This window comes from Xiphophorus maculatus, chromosome 8 (genome assembly GCF_002775205.1).
Source record: "Xiphophorus maculatus strain JP 163 A chromosome 8, X_maculatus-5.0-male, whole genome shotgun sequence".
NCBI lineage: Eukaryota > Metazoa > Chordata > Actinopteri > Cyprinodontiformes > Poeciliidae > Xiphophorus > Xiphophorus maculatus.
The window spans coordinates 588,967-609,293 of NC_036450.1; the positions used below are offsets into that span (position 1 = coordinate 588,967).

At 47.6% G+C, this 20,327-nt stretch overlaps 2 protein-coding genes across 2 annotated transcripts in view; one reads left to right on the plus strand and one right to left on the minus strand.

The window, feature by feature from the left end:
- The first annotated feature begins 5 nt into the window (after window positions 1-5).
- prpf4 (pre-mRNA processing factor 4) lies at window positions 6-15,257 on the plus strand. The gene is made up of 15 exons (XM_023338302.1): window positions 6-94; window positions 5,736-5,914; window positions 6,010-6,196; window positions 6,290-6,377; window positions 11,446-11,525; window positions 11,633-11,726; window positions 12,190-12,284; window positions 12,366-12,424; window positions 12,525-12,648; window positions 12,722-12,811; window positions 13,463-13,585; window positions 14,497-14,604; window positions 14,724-14,842; window positions 14,931-15,037; window positions 15,105-15,257. The coding sequence occupies exons 2-15, from the start codon at window positions 5,743-5,745 to the stop codon at window positions 15,189-15,191; spliced, it is 1,533 nt and encodes a 510-aa protein (XP_023194070.1). The 5' UTR covers window positions 6-94; window positions 5,736-5,742; the 3' UTR covers window positions 15,192-15,257.
- Window positions 15,258-15,534: 277 nt separating this feature from the next.
- LOC102233299 (putative ferric-chelate reductase 1) overlaps window positions 15,535-20,327 on the minus strand; it is a 33,147-nt gene continuing 28,354 nt past the window's right edge. The window contains exons 11-17 of the mRNA XM_023338668.1: window positions 18,963-19,075; window positions 18,775-18,861; window positions 16,646-16,737; window positions 16,410-16,468; window positions 16,203-16,337; window positions 15,915-15,943; window positions 15,535-15,844 (exon numbers count right to left, since the gene is read on the minus strand). Of these exons, the coding sequence (XP_023194436.1) occupies window positions 15,746-15,844; window positions 15,915-15,943; window positions 16,203-16,337; window positions 16,410-16,468; window positions 16,646-16,737; window positions 18,775-18,861; window positions 18,963-19,075 (614 nt within the window). The 3' untranslated portion in view covers window positions 15,535-15,745. The remainder of the gene's footprint in view (window positions 15,845-15,914; window positions 15,944-16,202; window positions 16,338-16,409; window positions 16,469-16,645; window positions 16,738-18,774; window positions 18,862-18,962; window positions 19,076-20,327) is intronic.

Below are 20,327 nucleotides of genomic sequence, written 5' to 3' on the forward strand. Positions count from 1 at the left end.
ATACACACACCGGAAGAAGTAGTTCTGACCCGGAAGCTGATTCTACATCCGGGTCAAGATTTCAGAGACGCTTCAGCTGCGTTCTTCTTTAGCGGTGAGTTCAACTCTTAAATAGACTAAACAATAACCAAAATGAGCGCTCTGTCGGCAGAATAACGGAAACCCGCCAGCTGGGTGCGCATGCGCCCTGTGGCGGAGCTCACCGCGTTGAAACTAAATTTCCGTAAACTCAGGAGATTCAGGTTTCACGTTAGTAGCACCTGGTGGTGGTTTTTTTATATATATGTACCAAATAACATTCGAAAACACAGATAGTGCCCCAATAATAATCCGTAACTGGTTCTACTGGGTCTGATTTTCCTCGTCCCAGACTGAAATGTTGTTTTATTAGGGTGACCAGACGTCCTCTTTTTCCCGGACATGTCCTACTTTTCAGACCTAAAAAGATGTCCGGGGGGAATTTCAAAATCGTCCGGGATTTTAGTCAACTGCCTCAAAACACATTACATGGCTTACAGTTCATTGTAGGGCACGGCGCAGGCGCTGCGTGTCACGTGATCACTGAGCCGCGTAAGTGCGGCCAGCCCCCCCCCACGCCCCCCCGCTGCACGTTATCCGGGTTTTCCCAAAGTAAAATATGGTCACCCTAGTTTTATTCACAAAGAAGCTCGTTAACATGGTACCGTAATCTCGCGAATGTTGGCGCACAGTGAAACCGCTCATGGGTAAAAAGAATCAGAAAAGGACTAAAACCCGAACCTTGACCCCAACCCCTGCTTTCAGAAGTCTGGTTCCGAGTTACAGGTCAGAACTGCAGATCCAGCCTCTGGTTCCGACCAGGGATCGTCTGGTCGCCACTTTATTTTTCTTAATGGGACCTTGGCTTCAGCTTGGAGAACCTTAGACCCTCTTTACCAGACCATCATACAGATAAGTTTGTAAAAATTAACAGGCACTGCTTGCAAATTAGATACATTTTATTTGATTCACAAATGGACAAAAGTAGTCACAATTTATTTTATTATACAAAAGTGACCACACTAGAAGTCTATGCTGGCCCTGGGAACCTTATAGCTGAAAAAAAAATAGTTAAAACCCAATTAAATAAAATTAGACTGCTTGGGGGAGGAAGAAGAAGAAGAAGAAGGAAAACACAAATATAACTCAAATATAACTAAATACACCTAAGTGTTCCCCAACAAAAATGCACAAAAATCTCTGGTGATGCAGCAAAGAAAAGAAAAACTCCTCGTCTCCTACTCTAGTCTCTTCAATCTGAAATAAAGCAGTTTGGGGCCCAGAGACGGCAGAGCTCCTTTGGGCTAGACAATAAAAACTCCCCTTCCCTAAACAAAACCAAAAAAAGAAAATGCTTTTGATCAATAATAACTCTCTAAAAAAAGTCTAACCTGAAACAGTAGCAGGCCAACCTTCACATAAAAAGATCAAGTTAGAGAAGCACCTTAAGTAGCCAGATAATAATAAGAAACGGCTTTTACCTTCTCTGCAGTGAAACCGCTCAGCGGCGCTCCGTACGCCATTCTCTAGAAACATGTTGCCTGCAACAATCAGTGGAGGAATCAGAAATCATTCTAAACAAGATCAATATTAAACGTACTTCTGCACCAGATCTGAGCGATCCACCTGCTTTCAGATTACCTGTCGACTGATTACCAAACCAGCTCTAATGTCTCTCCACAGTTTAAGGGACAGAAAAAGATTCAAAGGCTCAACATGATGGATCCAATTTAAATCTGTTGTATAAAAAATCTGAAACTGAGTAAAAACTGAGAGATTTTGAAGTGAGTCTCTTTAATCTGCTTATTGTTGTTACTGTAATCATTAAACAATTTAGGTTTTAATGCAGATACATGTACAACATTATGAACATTATTAAGTTCTAGTTCCAGTAACACTAGAAAACCTGACGGTGTTTTTTATGAGCTGGAATAGATTTACATATTCATGACCAGAACAGATCAGATCAAATTTATCGGCAGATTTTCTATCATTTAACAAAATACCATAACTGTCCATTAAGTCAGAGACAATAAAATAACTTTCTACCAGTCAGTTTTAAAAATAGATTTTCTATGAACCAATATTGATCTGTTATTCCACAATAAGGATCCATGTGGGGTAAAATTGTGGGTAAATATCATTTTCCAAAAATGCAAAACTTGTTTGTGAAAATTAGACAGTGAAATATTAATTTTGGTTAATTCAAAATCACATTTAAGCAAGAAATCCAGGCCACCAAGTATATTAAATATGTCCCTATGGATATGAAACCGCATTGAGACAAGTAGGTCTAAAGATATATTTACTGTAAATGAACCAATCAGGGCCTCGACATCTGAAGCTCTAACTCCACCCTTTAATAATCTTTAATAACTTGAGATTGTTGTAAATGGTGAGTTTTGTTCCTCCAGATGAATTAAAGATTATTGAATTGGCTTTCTTAATATTTCTGTCGGATATGAAAGCAGAATGAATCAGTCTGGATTTTCCTTCAGCTCCGGTCCAAACTCATCAGATCTCAACGACGTCTTCACGCCTCCAAGCATCTTCCAATGTTTTCCTCCTTACAGAGTTTTTCAGATCAATATCCCAGATATTTAACTTCAGACTCTAATGGATCAGCAGAATTCATATTAATACTGAGAGACCAGAAGTTCTGGAAAACATGAAAATGGATTTTAATGCGACGTCTACCAGAGTTTTATTTCTTAGAAAAATAGTTGTATTGTAGTTATCTTGAATTCCTTATCAAAAGTCTTAATACCATGCAAATTAGAATTTTTCATAATGAGTAAGGTAAGCATTTGAGTTGTTAATGTAAATAATTGTGGTGAAATTGGGCAGCCCTGCCTGATTCCTCTTCACAGAGAAACTTAAGAACTGACTGGCATTCATTAATAATGGTCATAATCCACAGTTTATAATCTGTACATCAGAGTGACGGGTCTCTAACTGTCCAGTGATAAAGGATCTTTGTTTTGGGGAAAAGAGTAATCAGACGTTTGATGGTGGGAGAGATTATTGTCTGAAATTCATCCTGCAGGGCCTCAACTGATAGTTTTCATAAATCTTTCCAACAGAAAGTATAAATTCAGCGTCTAATCCGTCACGTTTGTCGTGTTGCTTCGTCCAGCTCTTCCATTCTTAAGTCGTCTTCCAAAAGGCTTTAAAATCAAGGTTCATTTTTTCAACAGGTTCCTGAATTTCATCAGAAAAATACTGGGAACAATAAAGATCACTATAAAAAATGTCTCATTGCTACATGTATTAAATCCAGGTCTTCAGTGATGCTGCCATTAATAATTAGTTTCTGAATCTTTTTGGACTGTCTCTGCTTCTCAAGATTAAAAAAATATGAAGATTTCTTTTCACCGTCCTGGAGCCAATGAAGGCCCCGTTTGATTCATCTAGAAAAACTTGATCTAGTTCAGATTTCAAACATCAGGCTGACTCAGCTTTCAGATGATAAAACTGATTTTAAACAGAGAGAATTAATAAGTTGGGATTGTTCTGTCTCCTCAGCTTTGAAGCAAGTTTGCCTCTTTATTGTTGTACTAACATTAAATTGAAACGTATTTAAAGGAGACAGATCCGTTCCTGAAATATCTTCAATGAGGTCCAGGACTTCTGGACAGAAAGTTTATTATTCAGCAGATTACTATTAAACTTCCAAGCTACGTTTGAAGGTGGTTTAGATTTATTCAGAAAGAGAAACAAGGTAACTGAACAATGATCTGTTAGAGGAGCTGCTGAGATTTCACAGCTTGAAATATTATTGACCAGATTATGAGGGATTAACCAGTAATCCAGCCCAGAGCTCTGGCCGTTTCCAGAAGGGTTGAACCAGGAGTATTGTCTGATATTAGGATTTATAATTCTCCAGCAGTTTGTCAAATTTGTATTAGAGATTAAATTTACAAAAATACCATGATAAATATGGTGCTGCCCCCTAGAGGGCAGGCGATCAATGGATCCATCTGGAGTTACATTAAAATCTCCTCCTAAGATAACCTGATCAGTGGAATATTTTATTTTCCATTGTTTTATCTTCACTCCGAGGTCAGTAAAAAATATACTATTCATGGCTTTATTATTATATCCATATAGACCAAAATGATCTTATTTCCATCAATCTCCACTATTACAGTTACCCAGCGGCCATTTGATTCACTGATATGCTCCAACAGGAATGAGAGAACAGCCAGTAACAGTTATAAGTTTAATAGTGCAATAGCCCTTTAAACAAATAAAACAATAATATACCATCAGTGGGAGTAAAGGAACATGGCGGTGTCTTCGATTATCGATCAGGGCGAAACCTTCCTTCAGGTCTGCCGTTTGCCTCTCTCTGCTCCCTGAACCAGGGGCCACAGTTTGGCCCTGGGATCCTGGCTCCCTGAACCAGGGGCCACAGTTTGGCCCTGGGACCCTGGCTCCCTGAACCAGGGGCCACAGTTTGGCCCTGGGACCCTGGCTCCCTGAACCAGGGGCCACAGTTTGCCCCGGGATCCTGGCTCCCTGAACCAGGGGCCACAGTTTGGCCCTGGGAGCCTGGCTCCCTGAACCAGGGGCCACAGTTTGGCCCTGGGAGCCTGTCCTCCCTAGAAAAGTCCTCCTTGAAGCTGGTGTGCATTTCTTTACAACCTTTAGCCTCCTTGGATTTCCTCCAGACCTCATCCCGCAGGGTTCGCATCCCGAACTGAATGATGAGGCTCTGGGTCGGTTGTTGGCCGAAGCGGCTCCAGCTTTGTTCCCCAATCTGTGAACGATGTGGACCGAGTCATGCAGCCGATCCACGGAGACAGGAATGATCCCAGTGAGGATCCCAATGGATCCCCGAAGGGTTAGTCCATCTTTCTCGGGCGGTCCGGTCCGGTCTCCCTCCAGGTCCCAGCCTGGTCTTCACAGGATCCTCAGCGCTGCGTTTCTTTCTTGCAAAGCTTGAAGCTCTGATATGGTTTCTTATTTACCTCAATGGCGACAGGATTAACGTTTTTTAAGGCTTTTCAATATTTCAGTCTGATTGTCCATCTTTGTGTTAAGTTCTCCGTTCGCTGTGTTCAGGCTCCTGTAGCTTCATTTTCTTCGTGCTTTAGTTCTCAGTAGGTGTGTGATCCCAGTTCACCTTCTGTTCTTTAGCAGAAGGATCAGACGAGGCTCCGACCAACTCAGTGTCTTCAATAATATTTTCGTCTCAAGCCTCTTGAAGAGCCACCGGTTGTAGTCGTGGTCTGACATGCTGACCTCTGTAGATAAACTCCCAGACGGCAATTCAAAATGAAGGATGAAATATTTTCAAAAGAATGTTAAACTCTGGCTGCACAGTCTTTCTGCAGGTTCTCCCTGTGCATGCTGGGTTCTCTCTGGGTTCTCTGGTTTCCTCCCACAGTCCAATAACATGACTGTCAGGTTAATTGGTTTCTCTAAATTCTCCCTAAGTGTGTGTGTGTGCATGGTTGTGTGTCCTGTCTGTCTCTGTGTTGCCCTGCGACAGACTGGCGACCTCCAGGTGGCCCCGCCTCTCACCTGGAACGTTAGCTGGAGCTACACACCAGCTGCCCTGTAGGGTGTTAGAAATGGATGCTAAACTAAGTAATAAACGCTTTAAAACGGGGCTGGAGCTCATATTGGATTCAATCTCGGCTGAACAATCCCTGAATGCAGACCAGAGGCTGCACTCCGCCATCTTAGGACTTCTTCTTCTCTCCCTGCAGAGCCAGAATGTTGGACGAGGAAGACTCGGCTCCGGCCGTGAAGAAGAGCCGCGTGTTCTATGGCAGCCTGGAGGAGAAGGAGCGGCAGCGCATCACCATGGAGACGGCCAGCGGCGCTGCCGCAGGAAGTGATGCGCTGAAGGCGGGCATCAGAGCAGGAAATATCAACATCTCATCAGGTGAGTTCTACAGGCAGGTAGTGCTGCTGCCATCTAGTGTTGACCACTAGATGGCAGCACTCCCCGATGACTCCGTTTCCCATGATTCCCCGCAGGAGAGACCATGGAGATGGAGGAGCGGGTCAGCGAGCGCCAGCTGGAGGCGCTGGCCGAGTTCGAGCGGCGCCGCCGAGCGCGACAGATCACCGTCTCCACCGACGACGCCGAGGTGAAGGCCGGCCTTCGAGCGCTGGGAGAGCCAATCACGCTGTTCGGAGAGGGGCCGGCCGACCGCCGAGAGAGGTGGGCGGGGCCTGTTGACGGCCAATCAGGAAGCTCCTTACTGTCCTGGGTCGGCCGACCGATCGGCTCCTTCCTGATCGTTTTTCTCTCCAGGCTGCGCAGCGTTCTGTCTGTCGTCGGTCCGGACGCCCTGAAGAGATCCAGGAAGGACGAAGAGAGAGCCAAGAGGTCACGGGACGAGGTACTGCCGGTTCCCCAGAGAACCTGCTCAGCCCGGCGGGCCGAGGAGGTCCACTGGGTTTTTGTATTAAAGATGCTAAATAGACAGGAAATGCAAAAATATTCCTGGGTAATTCAATGTTACTGGAAAACATCTCCAGTGAAACGATATTTAAACCAACAACCAGACTGAAAAACAACAAATCAAAAATACAATTAAAATATAAATATCAATTATTTGAAGACCCCAATGATGGATAAAAACATTGGACTTGGCGTTCCCTCGCCCGGACGCAGGTCACCGGGGCCCCACTCTGGAGCCAGGCCTGGAGGGGGGGGCATGATGGCGAGCGTCTGGTGGCCGGGCTTTAACCCATGGAGCCCGGCTGGGCTCAGCCCGAAGAGGAAACATGGGTCCCCCCTCCCATGGGCCCACCACCTGTGAGAGGGGCCAAAGGGGTCGGGTGCACTGTGTGATGGGTGGCGGCCGAGGGAGGGGGCCCTGGCGGTCCAATCCTCGGCTGCAGAAGCTCTTGGGACGTGGAATGTCACCTCTCTGGTGGGGAAGGAGCCGGAGCTAGTGTGTGAGGTCGAGAGCTTCCGGCTAGAAATAGTCGGTCTCACCTCGAAGCATGGCTCTGGTTCTGGAACCAGTCTCCTTGAGAGGGGCTGGACATACTTCCACTCTGGAGTTGCCCAAGGTGAGAGACGTCGGGCAGGAGTGGGCATACTTGTTGCTCCCCATCTCGGCGCCTGTACGTTGAGGTTTACTCCGGGGAACAAGAGGGTAGCCTCCCTCCGCCTACGGGTGGGGGGACGGGTCCTGACTGTAGTTTGTACTTACTACAGTTCGACAGTTCAGATTACCCACCCTTTTTGGAGTCCTTAGAGGGGGTACTGGAGAGTGCCCCTCCTGGGGACTCCCTTGTTCTACTGGGGGACTTCAACGCTCACGTGGGCAATGACAGTGAGACCTGGAGGGGCGTGGTTAGGAGGAACGGCCCCCCTATCTGACCTCAAATGGTGTTCTGTTGTTGGACTTCTGTGCTCATCATGGATTGTCCATATCGAACACCATGTTCAGGCATAAGGGTGTTCATATGTGCACTTGGCACCAGGACACCTTAGGCCGCAGTTCGATGATCGACTTTGTCGTCGTTTCATCGGATCTGCGGCCGTATGTCTTGGACACTCGGGTGAAGAGAGGTGCGGAGCTGTCCACTGACCACTACCTGGTGGTGAGTTGGCTCCGGTGGTGGGGGAGGAAGCTGGTCAGACCTGGCAGGCCCAAACGTGTGGTGAGGGTCTGCTGGGAACGTCTGGCGGAATCCCCTGTGAGACGGAGCTTTAACTCCCATCTCTGGCAAAACTTTGAACACGTCCCGGGGGAGGTGGGGGACATGGAGTCTGAGTGGACCGTGTTCGGTTCCTCCATTGTTGAGGCGGCCGGTCGGAGCTGTGGCCGCAAGGTTGTTGGTGCCTGTCGCGGCGGCAACCCTCGAACCCGTTGGTGGACACCTTCGGTGAGGGTTGCCGTCAGGCTGAAGAAAGAGTCCTACCGGGCCTTTTTGACCTGTGGGACTCCGGAAGCAGCTGATTGGTACCGGCAGGCGAAGCGGCATGCGGCTCGGGTGGTTGCTGAGGCAAAAACTCGGGCGTGGGAGGAGTTTGGAGAGGCCATGGAGAAAGACTTCCGTACGGCTTCGAGGCGATTCTGGTCCACCATCCGGCGTCTCGAGGGGGGGAAGCAGTACGGCACCAACACTGTTTATAGTGGGGATGGTGTGCTGCTGACCTCTACTCGGGACGTTGTGGGCCGGTGGGCAGAATACATCGAAGACCTCGTCAATCCCACCAACATGCCTTCCATTGAGGAAGCTGAGCCTGGGGACTCTGGGTTCGGCTCTCCAATCTCTGGGGACGAGGTCGCCGAGGTGGTTGAGAAGCTCCTCGGTGGCAAGCTCCGGGGGTGGATGAGATCCGCCCGGAGTTCCTTAAGGCTCTGGATGTTGTAGGGTTGTGTTGGCTGACGCGACTCTGCAATATCGCATGGACATCGGGGGCAGTTCCCCTGGACTGGCAGACTGGGGTGGGGGTCCCCCTGTTCAAAAAGGGGGACCGGAGGGTGTGCTCCAATTAAAGAGGTGTCACACTCCTAAGCTTCCCTGGCAAGGTCTACTCAGGGGTCCTGGAGAGGAGGGTCCGTCGGATAGTCGAACCTCGGATCCAGGAAGAGCAGTGTGGTTTTCGTCCTGGTCGTGGAACTCTGGACCAGCTCTACACCCTGCAGGGTCCTGGAGGGTGCATGGGAGTTCGCCCAACCAGTCTACATGTGTTTTGTGGACTTGGAGAAGGCGTTCGACCGTGTCCCTCGGGGAGCCCTGTGGGGGGTTCTCCGGGAGTATGGGGTACCGGGCCCTTTGATACGGGCTGTCAGGTCCCTGTATGACCGGTGTCAGAGTCTGGTCCGCATTGCCGGCAGTAAGTCGGGCTCGTTTCCGGTGAGAGTTGGACTCCGCCAGGGCTGCCCTTTGTCACCGATTCTGTTCATTACTTTCATGGACAGAATCTCTAGAACAGCCAAGGTGTTGAGGGGATCCGATTTGGTGGCCTTAGGATCTCGGCTCTGCTTTTTGCAGACGATGTGGTCCTGTTGGCTTCATCAGGTCGTGATCTGCAGCTCTCGCTGGAGCGGTTAGCAGCCGAGTGTGAAGCGGCCAGGATGGGGATCAGTGCCTCCAAATCCGAGGCCATCATGGTCTTGAGCCAGAAAAGGGTAGAGTGCCTTCTCCGGGTCAAGGGGGGGTGTCCTGCCCCAGGTGGAGGAGTTCAAGTATCTCGGGATCTTGTTCACGAATGAGGGATAAGGGAGCGGGAGATCGACAGGCGGATTGGCGCAGCGTCTGCCGTGAAGCGGCGCTGTACCGGTCCGTCGTGGTGAAGAGAGAGCTGAGCCAAAAAGCGAAGCTCTCGATTTACCGGTCGATCTACGTTCCCACCCTCATCTGTGGTCATGAGCTTTGGGTCATGACCGAAAGAACGAGATCGCGGATACAAGCGGCCGAAATGGGTTTTCTCCGCAGGGTGGCTGGGCTCTCCCTTAGAGAGAGAAGCTCAGTCATCCGGGAGGGACTCAGAGTAGAGCTGCTGCTCCTTCACATCGAGAGGAGCCAGTTGAGGGGCATCTGGTCAGGATGCCTCCTGGACGCCTCCCTGGTGAGGTGTTCCGGGCACGTCCCACCGGTAGGAGGCCCCGGGGAAGACCCAGGACACGCTGGAGGGACTATGTCTCTCGGCTGGCCTGGGAACGCCTCGGGATTCCCCCGGAAGAGCTAGAAGAAGTGGCCGGGGAGAGGGAAGTCTGGGCCTCCCTTCTGAAGCTGCTACCCCCGCGACCCGACCCCGGATAAGCGGAAGAAGATGGATGGATGGATGGAATTATTTACACTTCTGTTTAATCTAAATGAAGTCAGCGGCTCCATCGGGCCCCCAGGGCTTCAAGGGCCAGAAATGCTGATATTTTAACACAGATATATAAATGTGATATTTATTTATTGAGATTATCAATGCTGCTAAATTTGATTTAATGGTTTCAGCATAAATTAAAAATATTTAAAATTGTTTAACATTTAAATGTCAGATTTTAAGGAGCTGGCAAGTTTACTTTGTAAAAGTTCAAACAACAATCTTCATAGTTAGATTGTTTTGTTACCATAGCAACAATCTGATGCTGTGAGTTTGAGCTGTTTGTTCACAAATACAAATGAATAAACTGCAATTATAACTGATTGTTTTCAGGTTGGCCAGTTAATCTACTCTCTCTCTCCCAGATTAAATCCAACCCAGAAGCTGTTAGAGGTGCTGATGGTTTTAGCAGCAAGAGGGGCCCCTAGGTCAGATTCTGCCCCAGGCCTCATGCAGCCTTGGACCGGCCCTGCAGGATGAGTTCAATCTGCTGCACTGAGCAGAGATGAGCAACAAACTGAGATTTAATTTAATGCTAATGTAGCTTTAGCAGCTCTAACATTTCTGAGTTTTAATAAGAGACAGAAACTGTTTTGGTTGCTCCAGTTTGAGGGACGAGTTTCTCTGACCTTCCTGCGGCCGGACGCATTAACTCTCTGACTAAATGGACAAAACATTTGATACGGTTTGATGCTTCGTGTTATCGGAAAAATAATAATAAAATAATATAAAACCAGAGTGATGCGTGACTACGAGGAGAGTTAGCGCCGGTTCATTAGCCGCTAACGCTCCGACCAATCGGAACACAAACATGAACTTTACAGGAAGACAGCGCCACACGCTGGGCAGCGAGTTGAGATGGAAACGCCTCACAAAATTCTTTGTCCACAAATATAAATCATTCTCATCACTCGCTCAGCGCTCCTCTGAAAACCCAGCAAGTTGTTCCTGTGGCTCACATAGAGCTGCACAGTCAGAGCTAACGCGGTTGGTTTTAAACTTTTACCTAGATGTAGAGTTCTCCAAAGAAAAACAACTACCCACACTGGGTTGATGGAAATATCCATATGGTCAGCCTGGGTCCAGTTTGAGTGGGAGGAGCGCGATCTGCGCTGAGGTCAACTTAGACATCCAGCTGCTGCAGCGCAAGGCAACGTGCTGAGGCAACTTGTTGAGGCAACTTGCTGAGGCTCCAGCTGTGTGATCGGTGCATAAACTATAAAGTATTGAAGATATGTTTATCTTCTATAAACTTACCTTGTGGCAATAAATCTGCTACTCCAGTGAAAAGCTCAGAGCAACAGAGACTCACAATCCAGCTTTAAAAATATAGAGATTTTTTTTTTCAATTATTACTTTCCTAAAAACATAAACAAGAAATGCTTAGCCTGGCGGTGGGGCTAGTAAAGCATGGCGGGCCGCCAGGACTATAATTCACTGGGGGAAACCCTGTACTGAGTAGTACTGCGTAGTACTGAGTAGTACTGAGTAGTACTGGGTAGTACTGAGTAATACTATGTACTGCAAGCCGATCAATCGGTTCAAACTCAGTTAAATGAATTCTCATCCGAGTGAAGCATCTCCTGTGTGAAATGTAAATCTTTGTTTCTCTCCACCAATCACAGTGTCTGCAGACTTGGTACCATGAAGGCCCCGCCTCCCTAAAGGAAGCTCGCCTCTGGTTGGCTAGATATTCTCTACCACGGTGAGTCATCACCTGACCAATCGGCTCCATGGCTGCTCTGGGTCCGGACCCTAAGCAGGCTCTCATTGGCTGAGATCCACTATGTCTTCCTGTGATTGGTCCGTCAGGGCGATGAGGCGTCTGGAAGCCGCACGCGCTTTGAAGGAGGTTGCCGAGGCGACGAAGACGATCCGCCAGCAGGAGTTGCACAAGTCGCTGAGGGTGAGTCGGTACCACGGGTCACGGACCGGGTCCAGAGCGTAAACGTGGGACTTGTCTGAAACAGGGCGAGCAGAGCCGAGGGAGGCCTGATGTTTATACAGGGACCAGTTCAACCCAGTTGAACCAGTTTGTTTTAACTTGAGATTAATTGGTTCAGTTCTTCATTTTATAAACCCGACTAAGCCCAGTTCTGGAACCAGTTCAGTCCAATTTAATTCCACTGGTATAAGAAACCAGTTTAAATCATTCAAATCCAGTCCAGTTCATGTAAATGAATCTGTGTTTAAACCAGTTTAATACATTTGAGATCCAGTTAAATATTTTTAGTTTATATCATCAAAATCTGGTTCCTGAACTGGTTCCTTCTGTCCCAGTAGAATCCAGTTAAATCCAGTGTGCAACTGGAGACTCAGCAGCTGGTCTCAGTTGAACCCTTCCTCTTCCTCTTCCTCTTCCTCTTCAGAATCTGAACAACTTCTGCAGTCAGATTGGAGACGATCGGCCAATCAGCTTCTGCCACTTCAGTCCGGACTCCAAGATGCTCGCCACGGCGTCCTGGTAAGAGCTCCGCCCCCTGACCGCTGTTGTTGTTCTGAGGCTATTGTTAGCGAGCTAATGCTAGCGTGCTAACGCCTCCAGGAGCGGCCTGTGCAAGCTGTGGTCGGTCCCGGACTGCGCCCTGATCCGGACCCTGAGAGGTGGGCGGAGCTTCCTGCTTCTGTTTATATCCGAGTCCAGTTAAATATGCTGACCGGGTTTCTTTATGCCCCTCCCCGGCCTCGCTGTGATTGGCTGAAGGACACAACACCAACGTGGGTGCCGTGGTGTTCCGCCCGCAGGCCGGCGTCTCTCTGGACCGGTCCGACGTCAGCCTGGCGTCCTGCGCCGCCGACGGGACGGTGAAGCTGTGGAACCTGGAGAGGTGGGCGGAGTCGGGAGGAGGGCTGGTTGCTACGGAAACGACCAATGACAACGTGTTTCTGTGGTCGCCATAGTGACGAGCCAGTGGCGGACATCGAGGGTCACGGTGATCGGGTTTCCAGAGTTTCCTGGCATCCGTCCGGAAGATTCCTGGGAACCACCTGGTGAGAGAACCGGAACCAGAACCAGGACCAGAACCCGGAACAGAGCACTGCGTAGTAGCATGTAGTACTCTGTAGTAACCTGTAGTACTCTGTGGTAACCTGTAGTACTCTGTAGTAGTCTGTAGTACTCTGTAACCTGTAGTAGCCTGTAGTACTCTGTAACCTGTAGTACTCTGTGGTAACCTGTAGTACTCTGTGGTAACCTGTAGTACTCTGTAGTAACCTGTAGTACTCTGTAGTAACCTGTAGTACTCTGTAGTAGCCTGTAGTACTCTGTGGTAACCTGTAGTACTCTGTAGTAACCTGTAGTACTCTGTAGTAGCCTGTAGTACTCTGTGGTAACCTGTAGTACTCTGTAGTAACCTGTAGTACTCTGTAGTAGCCTGTAGTACTCTGTGGTAACCTGTAGTACTCTGTAGTAACCTGTAGTACTCTGTAGTAGCCTGTAGTACTCTGTGGTAACCTGTAGTACTCTGTAGTAACCTGTAGTACTCTGTAGTAGCCTGTAGTACTCTGTGGTAACCTGTAGTACTCTGTAGTAACCTGTAGTACTCTGTAGTAGCCTGTAGTACTCTGTGGTAACCTGTAGTACTCTGTAGTAACCTGTAGTACTCTGTGGTAACCTGTAGTAACCTGTAGTACTCTGTGCAGCTATGACCACTCCTGGCGTCTCTGGGATCTGCAGCTGCAGGAGGAAATACTCCACCAGGAAGGTCACAGCAAAGGAGTTCATGACATCAGCTTCCATCCTGACGGCTCCTTGGCTGCTACAGGGTCTGTAGTACTCTGTGGTACTCTGTGTAGTACTCTGTGTAGTACTCTGTGTAGTACTCTGTGGTACTCTGTGTAGTACTGTGTGGTACTGTGTGGTACTGTGTAGTACTGTGTGGTACTGTGTAGTACTGTGTGGTACTGTGTAGTACTCTGTGATACTGTGTGGTACTGTGTAGTACTGTGTGGTACTGTGTAGCACTCTGTGGTACTGTGTGGTACTGTGTAGTACTCTGTGGTACTGTGTGGTACTCTGTGGTACTGTGTGGTACTGTGTAGCACTCTGTGGTACTGTGTGGTACTGTGTAGTACTGTGTGGTACTGTGTAGTACTGTGTGGTACTGTGTAGTACTCTGTGATACTGTGTGGTACTCTGTGGTACTGTGTGGTACTGTGTAGCACTCTGTGGTACTGTGTGGTACTGTGTAGTACTCTGTGGTACTGTGTAGTACTGTGTGGTACTGTGTAGTACTCTGTGATACTGTGTGGTACTCTGTGGTACTGTGTGGTACTGTGTAGTACTGTGTGGTACTCTGTGGTACTGTGTAGTACTCTGTGGTACTGTGTAGTACTCTGTGGTACTGTGTAGTACTCTGTGATACTGTGTGGTACTCTGTGGTACTGTGTGGTACTGTGTAGTACTGTGTGGTACTGTGTAGCACTCTGTGGTACTGTGTAGTACTCTGTGATACTGTGTGGTACTCTGTGGTACTGTGTGGTACTGTGTGGTACTGTGTAGTACTGTGTAGTACTGTGTAGTACTCTGTAGTACTGTGACGTTCCTCTCTCTCTAATTAGATTTCTGTTCTGACGCCATTTTCAGTTTATGAAGTTCCTCTGTGATCGTCAATAAGTCTGATTATTGATCAGCTTCTCTGTCAGCCATTAGTTCTGCCTGTTTCTCGTCCAATCAGAGGGCTCGATGCCTTCGGCAGGGTGTGGGACCTGAGGACGGGGCGCTGCGTGGTTTTCCTGGAGGGACACCTGAAGGAGATCTACAGCGTTCACTTCAGTCCTAACGGGTCAGCCAATCACACGACAGTTGGCAGAAATCCAGCCAATCACACGACAGTTGGCAGAAATCCAGCCAATGAGAGTAGCGATCAGTCAGTTGATCATCTTTTCCTGGTTGTTCCTGCAGCCATCACCTGGCCACAGGAAGTGGAGACAACACCTGTAAGGTGTGGGAGCTGCGCAACAGGAAGTGCCTGTACACAGTCCCCGCCCACCAGAACCTGCTGTCTGCCGTCCGATTCCAACGTAAAAAAAACTAAAGCTCTTCAGTTTGAGCTCACTTCCTGTGTCTCAGACATCACTTCCTGTGTTTTTAACCTCACTTCCTCTGCAGCCACTGACGGTCACTTCCTGTTGACCGGAGCTTACGACAACACGGCGAAGATTTGGAGCCACCCGGGCTGGATGCCGCTGAAGACGCTAGCAGGACATGAGGGGAAGGTAGGACCGCCCCGGGCTTTGATTGAGCCATCTGAGCTCTGCGTCCTGATTGGTTGTGTGTTTCCAGGTGATGGGCGTGGACGTGTCACCTGATGGCAAGCTGATCGCCACCTGCTCCTACGACCGAACCTTCAAACTCTGGCTGTCAGAGTGACATCATCAGTCAGTGACATCACCAGTGACGTTTTTTGTTTTTTCTAATAAAGATTTTGAAACCTGATCAATCAGTTCTGTTATCTATCATTATTGATCCCAGAGCAAAATGAAAGTAGAGGTCTGTGTTTCAGCGTCTCAAGGGAGCTTCTGACTGAAGACACTGTCGGATGAAATTCCCTGGAATGTTCTTCATTTATGATGAATTGTTGCTCCATCGCCTCAAGAGGTTCTAGAGGAACCTGGATCAGAACCAGAACCTGGATCAGAACCACGACTAGTCGATGGTCTTAAAAACATCAGAATCGAGGATTTGTTTGACGTGGAAAGTGAACCAAACGTGATTTTGGGTTGTTTTTCTTTATTTTGGGATATTTGGCTGCATAAACAAACAGCTGGTTCTAACTCAGACTTTAATGCGCTGAAGTTTCTCCGCTTTAGAACAAACATGTAACTTATCCTCAGCTGGATCAGAACGGACTATAATCTCTGCATCACCGCTGAACGTGATGAACAGAAGGAGCCCTGAGAGTGAGAGCTGAGCAGACCCAGATGCTAGGAATGCACCGCCTGTCCTATTCCAGCCAGCAGGGCGATGAGGAAGGACAGGTTCCCAGTGAGGAAGAGCGCCACCAGCAGGACGTCCCGTCCCACCTGCAAACAGGAGAGCTGCCGTCATTCAGGAACGCCGCCTTCACTTGCTGCTTTGGCTCCTTTACTTTACCGTGTCAGGCTGCACAGGATCGCTGCCGTCTGCAACCACAGCACAGAGGTCAGAGGTCAGAGCAGGATGCTGGGAAAGATTTACACTTGATCTCTTTGCAGGGTCTAACGAAAGACTACGTTTCGATAAGAATAGCTGCTCTGAACGGGTCAGAACCATGGAGGGAACCGTTACAGTTTAAATCTGCAGAACCCGACCAGAACCAAACAGAATCGTTTCAGTAAAATAGAAAACTTCCTCAACAATCATTAACGTTCTGGTGAGAAGCTCAGCGGTTCCGGTTCTGACCTGCGGCGCTCCGCCATCTGGCTTGCAGCTCCATCAGGATGAGCAGCAGCGCCTCCCAGCCGGTGAACCCGCCCAGAACCTTCGTCAGCCAGCCGCTGCTGTCCATCATCATCATGCCTGTAAAGACGGTCGCCACTGTGGGCGGAGTCAGGATTCCTGGTTAGGGTCGGGGTGCGTTCACGGCACCGTGGGAAAACTGAAACTTACCCGCTAAGAGCTTCAGAGACACGGCGATGACGAAATGAGCCCAGTTGAACAGGAACCTCCTGAAACAGAACCAGAACTGGTTTTATTGGTTTTACTGGGTAACTTTGGACTTCCAGCCCGGTCCAGAGTAGAAATGGGTTTAATCATTCAGTTTCATCTGCTAAAAACCCGACTGGAAGAATTTTGGAAGCTGTTCAAGAACCCGACCTTCATCAGATAAACGGAACAGAACCGACCTTGGATGCTGCGGCGCGCAGCGCATCAAGGCCAGGATGGGCTGGATCAGCGTCAGAGTCAGAACCAGGCAGCCCAGCACCGGATGAACTCCCTGTGGAGAAACAGAACCCTGCAGATCAACCCAGACCAGTGGTACCAGGTTCTGGTTCCGTTCTACCGAGCCCCCTAGTGGACATGGGGGAAAATGTTCTTTCGCGGTCAATGGCAATAAGCAACATATAAGCCGATCTATTTTTGTCACAAATGTCAATTTAAAATTTCAGATATATACACATTTAAAGATCCTGAGTGAAAACATTATTATTAACTCTCTGCAAAAAACAATTCAAATGGATTTATTCACTGCATGTTTGTGTCTGAGTAAAGTTGAGATGGATCTGCTCTTTAAACCATTCAGACCAACACAAAGACACACAATCACAACAGTCAGATGATTTTATGACCCAGTGATAATAACTCAGAAATAGTCCAAATAGTTTGGATGTATTTTAATTTCTTTCCTTTCTGTTTATGTCTCAGAGGGGATGAAAGAGAGGAAAGCCTTTGGCCTGTTATGCTTTTGCACTTTGAACATAGGTCTGATATGAGTTTCTGTCCCAAAGAAAAAGATATAAAACTTCAGATATTTCTCAACCAGATATTAACATACATGGAGAAACCTCAGAAAATCCTCACATTACAGCAGAAAGGATCAGTATTCAGTGATGATGAACAGATCGCTATGTCACTGCGAGGGAACGCAAAAGATTAACAGGAAATTTCAGAGAATTATGACAGCATGTTTAAACAAAAATTGTCATTGGTTTCAACAGAATCAGGAAGTGGCAGCGGCTGCTGGTCCAGGAAGTTCTTGGTAACTTCGGACATCCTGCTGTGAATCATCATGGCGCTCTGGAATTGTCAACATCTCGTAAATACAATCAATATTACAGATTTTACTGATTACTGGTTTTTATCAAAAATATCTCGGGAAATTAAATATAATTCAGCTCTCTGATTCCAAGTTAAGTAGCACAGGCCCCAAGGCTGCGTCAGCTCGCTTGACCTTTTTATTTTGTACACAAATTAATGTGTTAGCTCTCAAATCAGTATATAATAACATTTTCAGATGATAGTTTTTCTCAGTCTTTAAACAGACAATCATAAAGCTGCTGTAGATAAGTTAGTTTTTTTGGTGTGACTCTCAAACTGCAGACTAGAAAACTGTTGAACTATTTCTGGATCTTAAATCAGTCAGTGACCGGAGTCCCATAGCCGTCATCTTTAAATATTTAGGTTTTATTTCATTTATTTTATTCCTGTTTCATTAAGCTGCTGTTTTACTTCATGTTTTTAGTTTCCATGGCAGCAGCTTGTAAATTTATTTATAAATGGTTTTAGTTTGCCGTCTGCAAATTCGTTCCTGTTAAGTCATTGATTGGCGAATAATCAGGACAAAATATGTTGTTTTGTGGCTATTTTGTTCCTATATTTTAAAATATTTTAGTTTAATTACACTCTTTTTATTAAACTTTGCTAAATAGATGTGGGATTGATTGTAATAGCTGTGTAATATTAGTGTTTATTAATCATATCCTATCAGTTCAGTGACACATTGTGGCTGATATTTAATAAAGTCTGTCATACAGCAGATTAATGCACAAAAAAGAGTCACACTGATCTGTATTAGTCTTTAATTTCAATAAAACCTGTTTCCTCTGTCTGATACGGTTTTATTCTTACTAACCTCTGCATTTAAAATATTTTAACAGGTAGGATATTCTAGTAAAGGATTAGTGCAAACATCTACAGCTTTTCATTTTAAACAGGTAGATGTTCAGATGAAGGAAGTGATCTTCTTGTGGTTTCGTCATGGATAGAAATTGTTCCGATGCTAAGCTAACCATAACTGCTAAGCTTCCACTTCAGTCACTCAAATATTGTTATCCAATATATTTAACATTAACAACCTGCTATAGTTTTCTGACTGTAAACATGACGGTAGCAGCTTTGGACGGGTAGCACCGACAGATAGACTTAGCCATCTATCCGTGCTACAGTAGGAGAATCTGACGAGGTAGCACAGATAGTCAGAACACCGGTTCTGGTCTAACGGATCAGAACCAGCAGGCAGTAAAGCTACACTTACGTATTCCCAGCCGCCAAGGTATGCGAAGGCGAGGATGAAGGCGATGATGGTGATTACCACGGTGAAGCTCATCACGGAGACATGGATCTGCGGGAACATCCATGTTGTCATGGAGACGGCATGGTGCCAGGTACTTCAGGACCCTGCACCATGCGGGTCAGAACCCGCGAAGGCTCACGGAAACTCACCACAAACCACAGATCTTTGCCACACATCTGGACCTGGCTGGATCTTCTCAGGTACCGAGCCACCACCATCCCCAGCGGACCCAAAGTCATCCAGGCGAGCAGCATCAGGCAACCTGGAGGCCAGAGGACTGGTTAGCTGCCAGCAGCTAACGGCTCCCGGTTGGCCGTCCGACGGCTCATGGCTAACAGCTAACGGCTCCCGGTTGGCCGTCTGATGGCTAACTGCTAACAGCTAATGGCTCCCGGTTAGCCGTCCGACGGCTAATGGCTAACAGCTAACGGCTCCCGGTTGGCTGTCCGATGGCTAATGGCTAACAGCTAACGGCTCCCGGTTGGCTGTCCGATGGCTAATGGCTAACAGCTAACGGCTCCCGGTTGGCTGTCCGATGGCTAATGGCTAACAGCTAACGGCTCCCGGTTGGCTGTCCGATGGCTAATGGCTAACAGCTAACGGCTCCCGGTTGGCTGTCCGATGGCTAATGGCTAACAGCTAACGGCTCCCGGTTGGCTGTCCGATGGCTAATGGCTAACAGCTAATGGCTCCCGGTTGGCTGTCCGATGGCTAATGGCTAACAGCTAACGGCTCCCGGTTGGCTGTCCGATGGCTAATGGCTAACAGCTAACGGCTCCCGGTTGGCTGTCCGATGGCTAATGGCTAAAATCTGTTGTCTCCTCTAAACCAATACTCTACAAGCGTTTTCATATCTGCTCCTAAGGTACAAATCACAATTCATCATGTATAGCGCCTCCACTTGGTAATTATATGAACAGAAAAAACAAACTTTCGTTCGGTAGCTAACACATTTAGTTTGTAGTTCTTTTTGTTTTTTAGGAAAAAATGAGATGAAACTATTTAGTCTACCAAGGTGGAAATTTTCCTTTGACTTTAAAACAATAAAACACATTCATAGAATCACAATATCAACAATTTGTGCATCGAGTAAAACACTTAGCATGCTATTGGTAAATGTTGTCAAGTTTGGTTAAGAATAATTATTACGCTATCAATGAGTCACTTCTAATTGATGTTCTTAGTTACCTGAGAAACACAATGACGCCTTCATGAGCTCAGAGGGTCAAACTGATGGATAACGAGGATGGGTCCTGACTCAAGAGACCGTGAGACGGACCGGAGGACCCGAGGAGGACGGACAGAAGGACCCGAGGAGGACGGACAGAAGGACCCGAGGAGGACGGACCGGAGGACGGACCGGAGGACCCGAGGAGGATGGACAGAAGGACCCGAGGAGGACGGACAGAAGGACCCGAGGAGGATGGACAGAAGGACCCGAGGAGGATGGACAGAAGGACCCGAGGAGGACGGACCGGAGGACCCGAGGAGGACGGACCGGAGGACCCGAGGAG

Excerpts from the sequence above, each read along its gene's own strand:
- prpf4 (XM_023338302.1), top strand. The coding sequence starts at position 5,743 with ATGTTGGACGAGGAAGACTCGGCTCCGGCCGTGAAGAAGAGCCGCGTG. Across the intron at positions 5,915-6,009 it reads AAATATCAACATCTCATCAG|GAGAGACCATGGAGATGGAG; the intron begins GTGAGTTCTACA and ends GATTCCCCGCAG. Across the intron at positions 15,038-15,104 it reads TAGCAGGACATGAGGGGAAG|GTGATGGGCGTGGACGTGTC; the intron begins GTAGGACCGCCC and ends GTGTGTTTCCAG.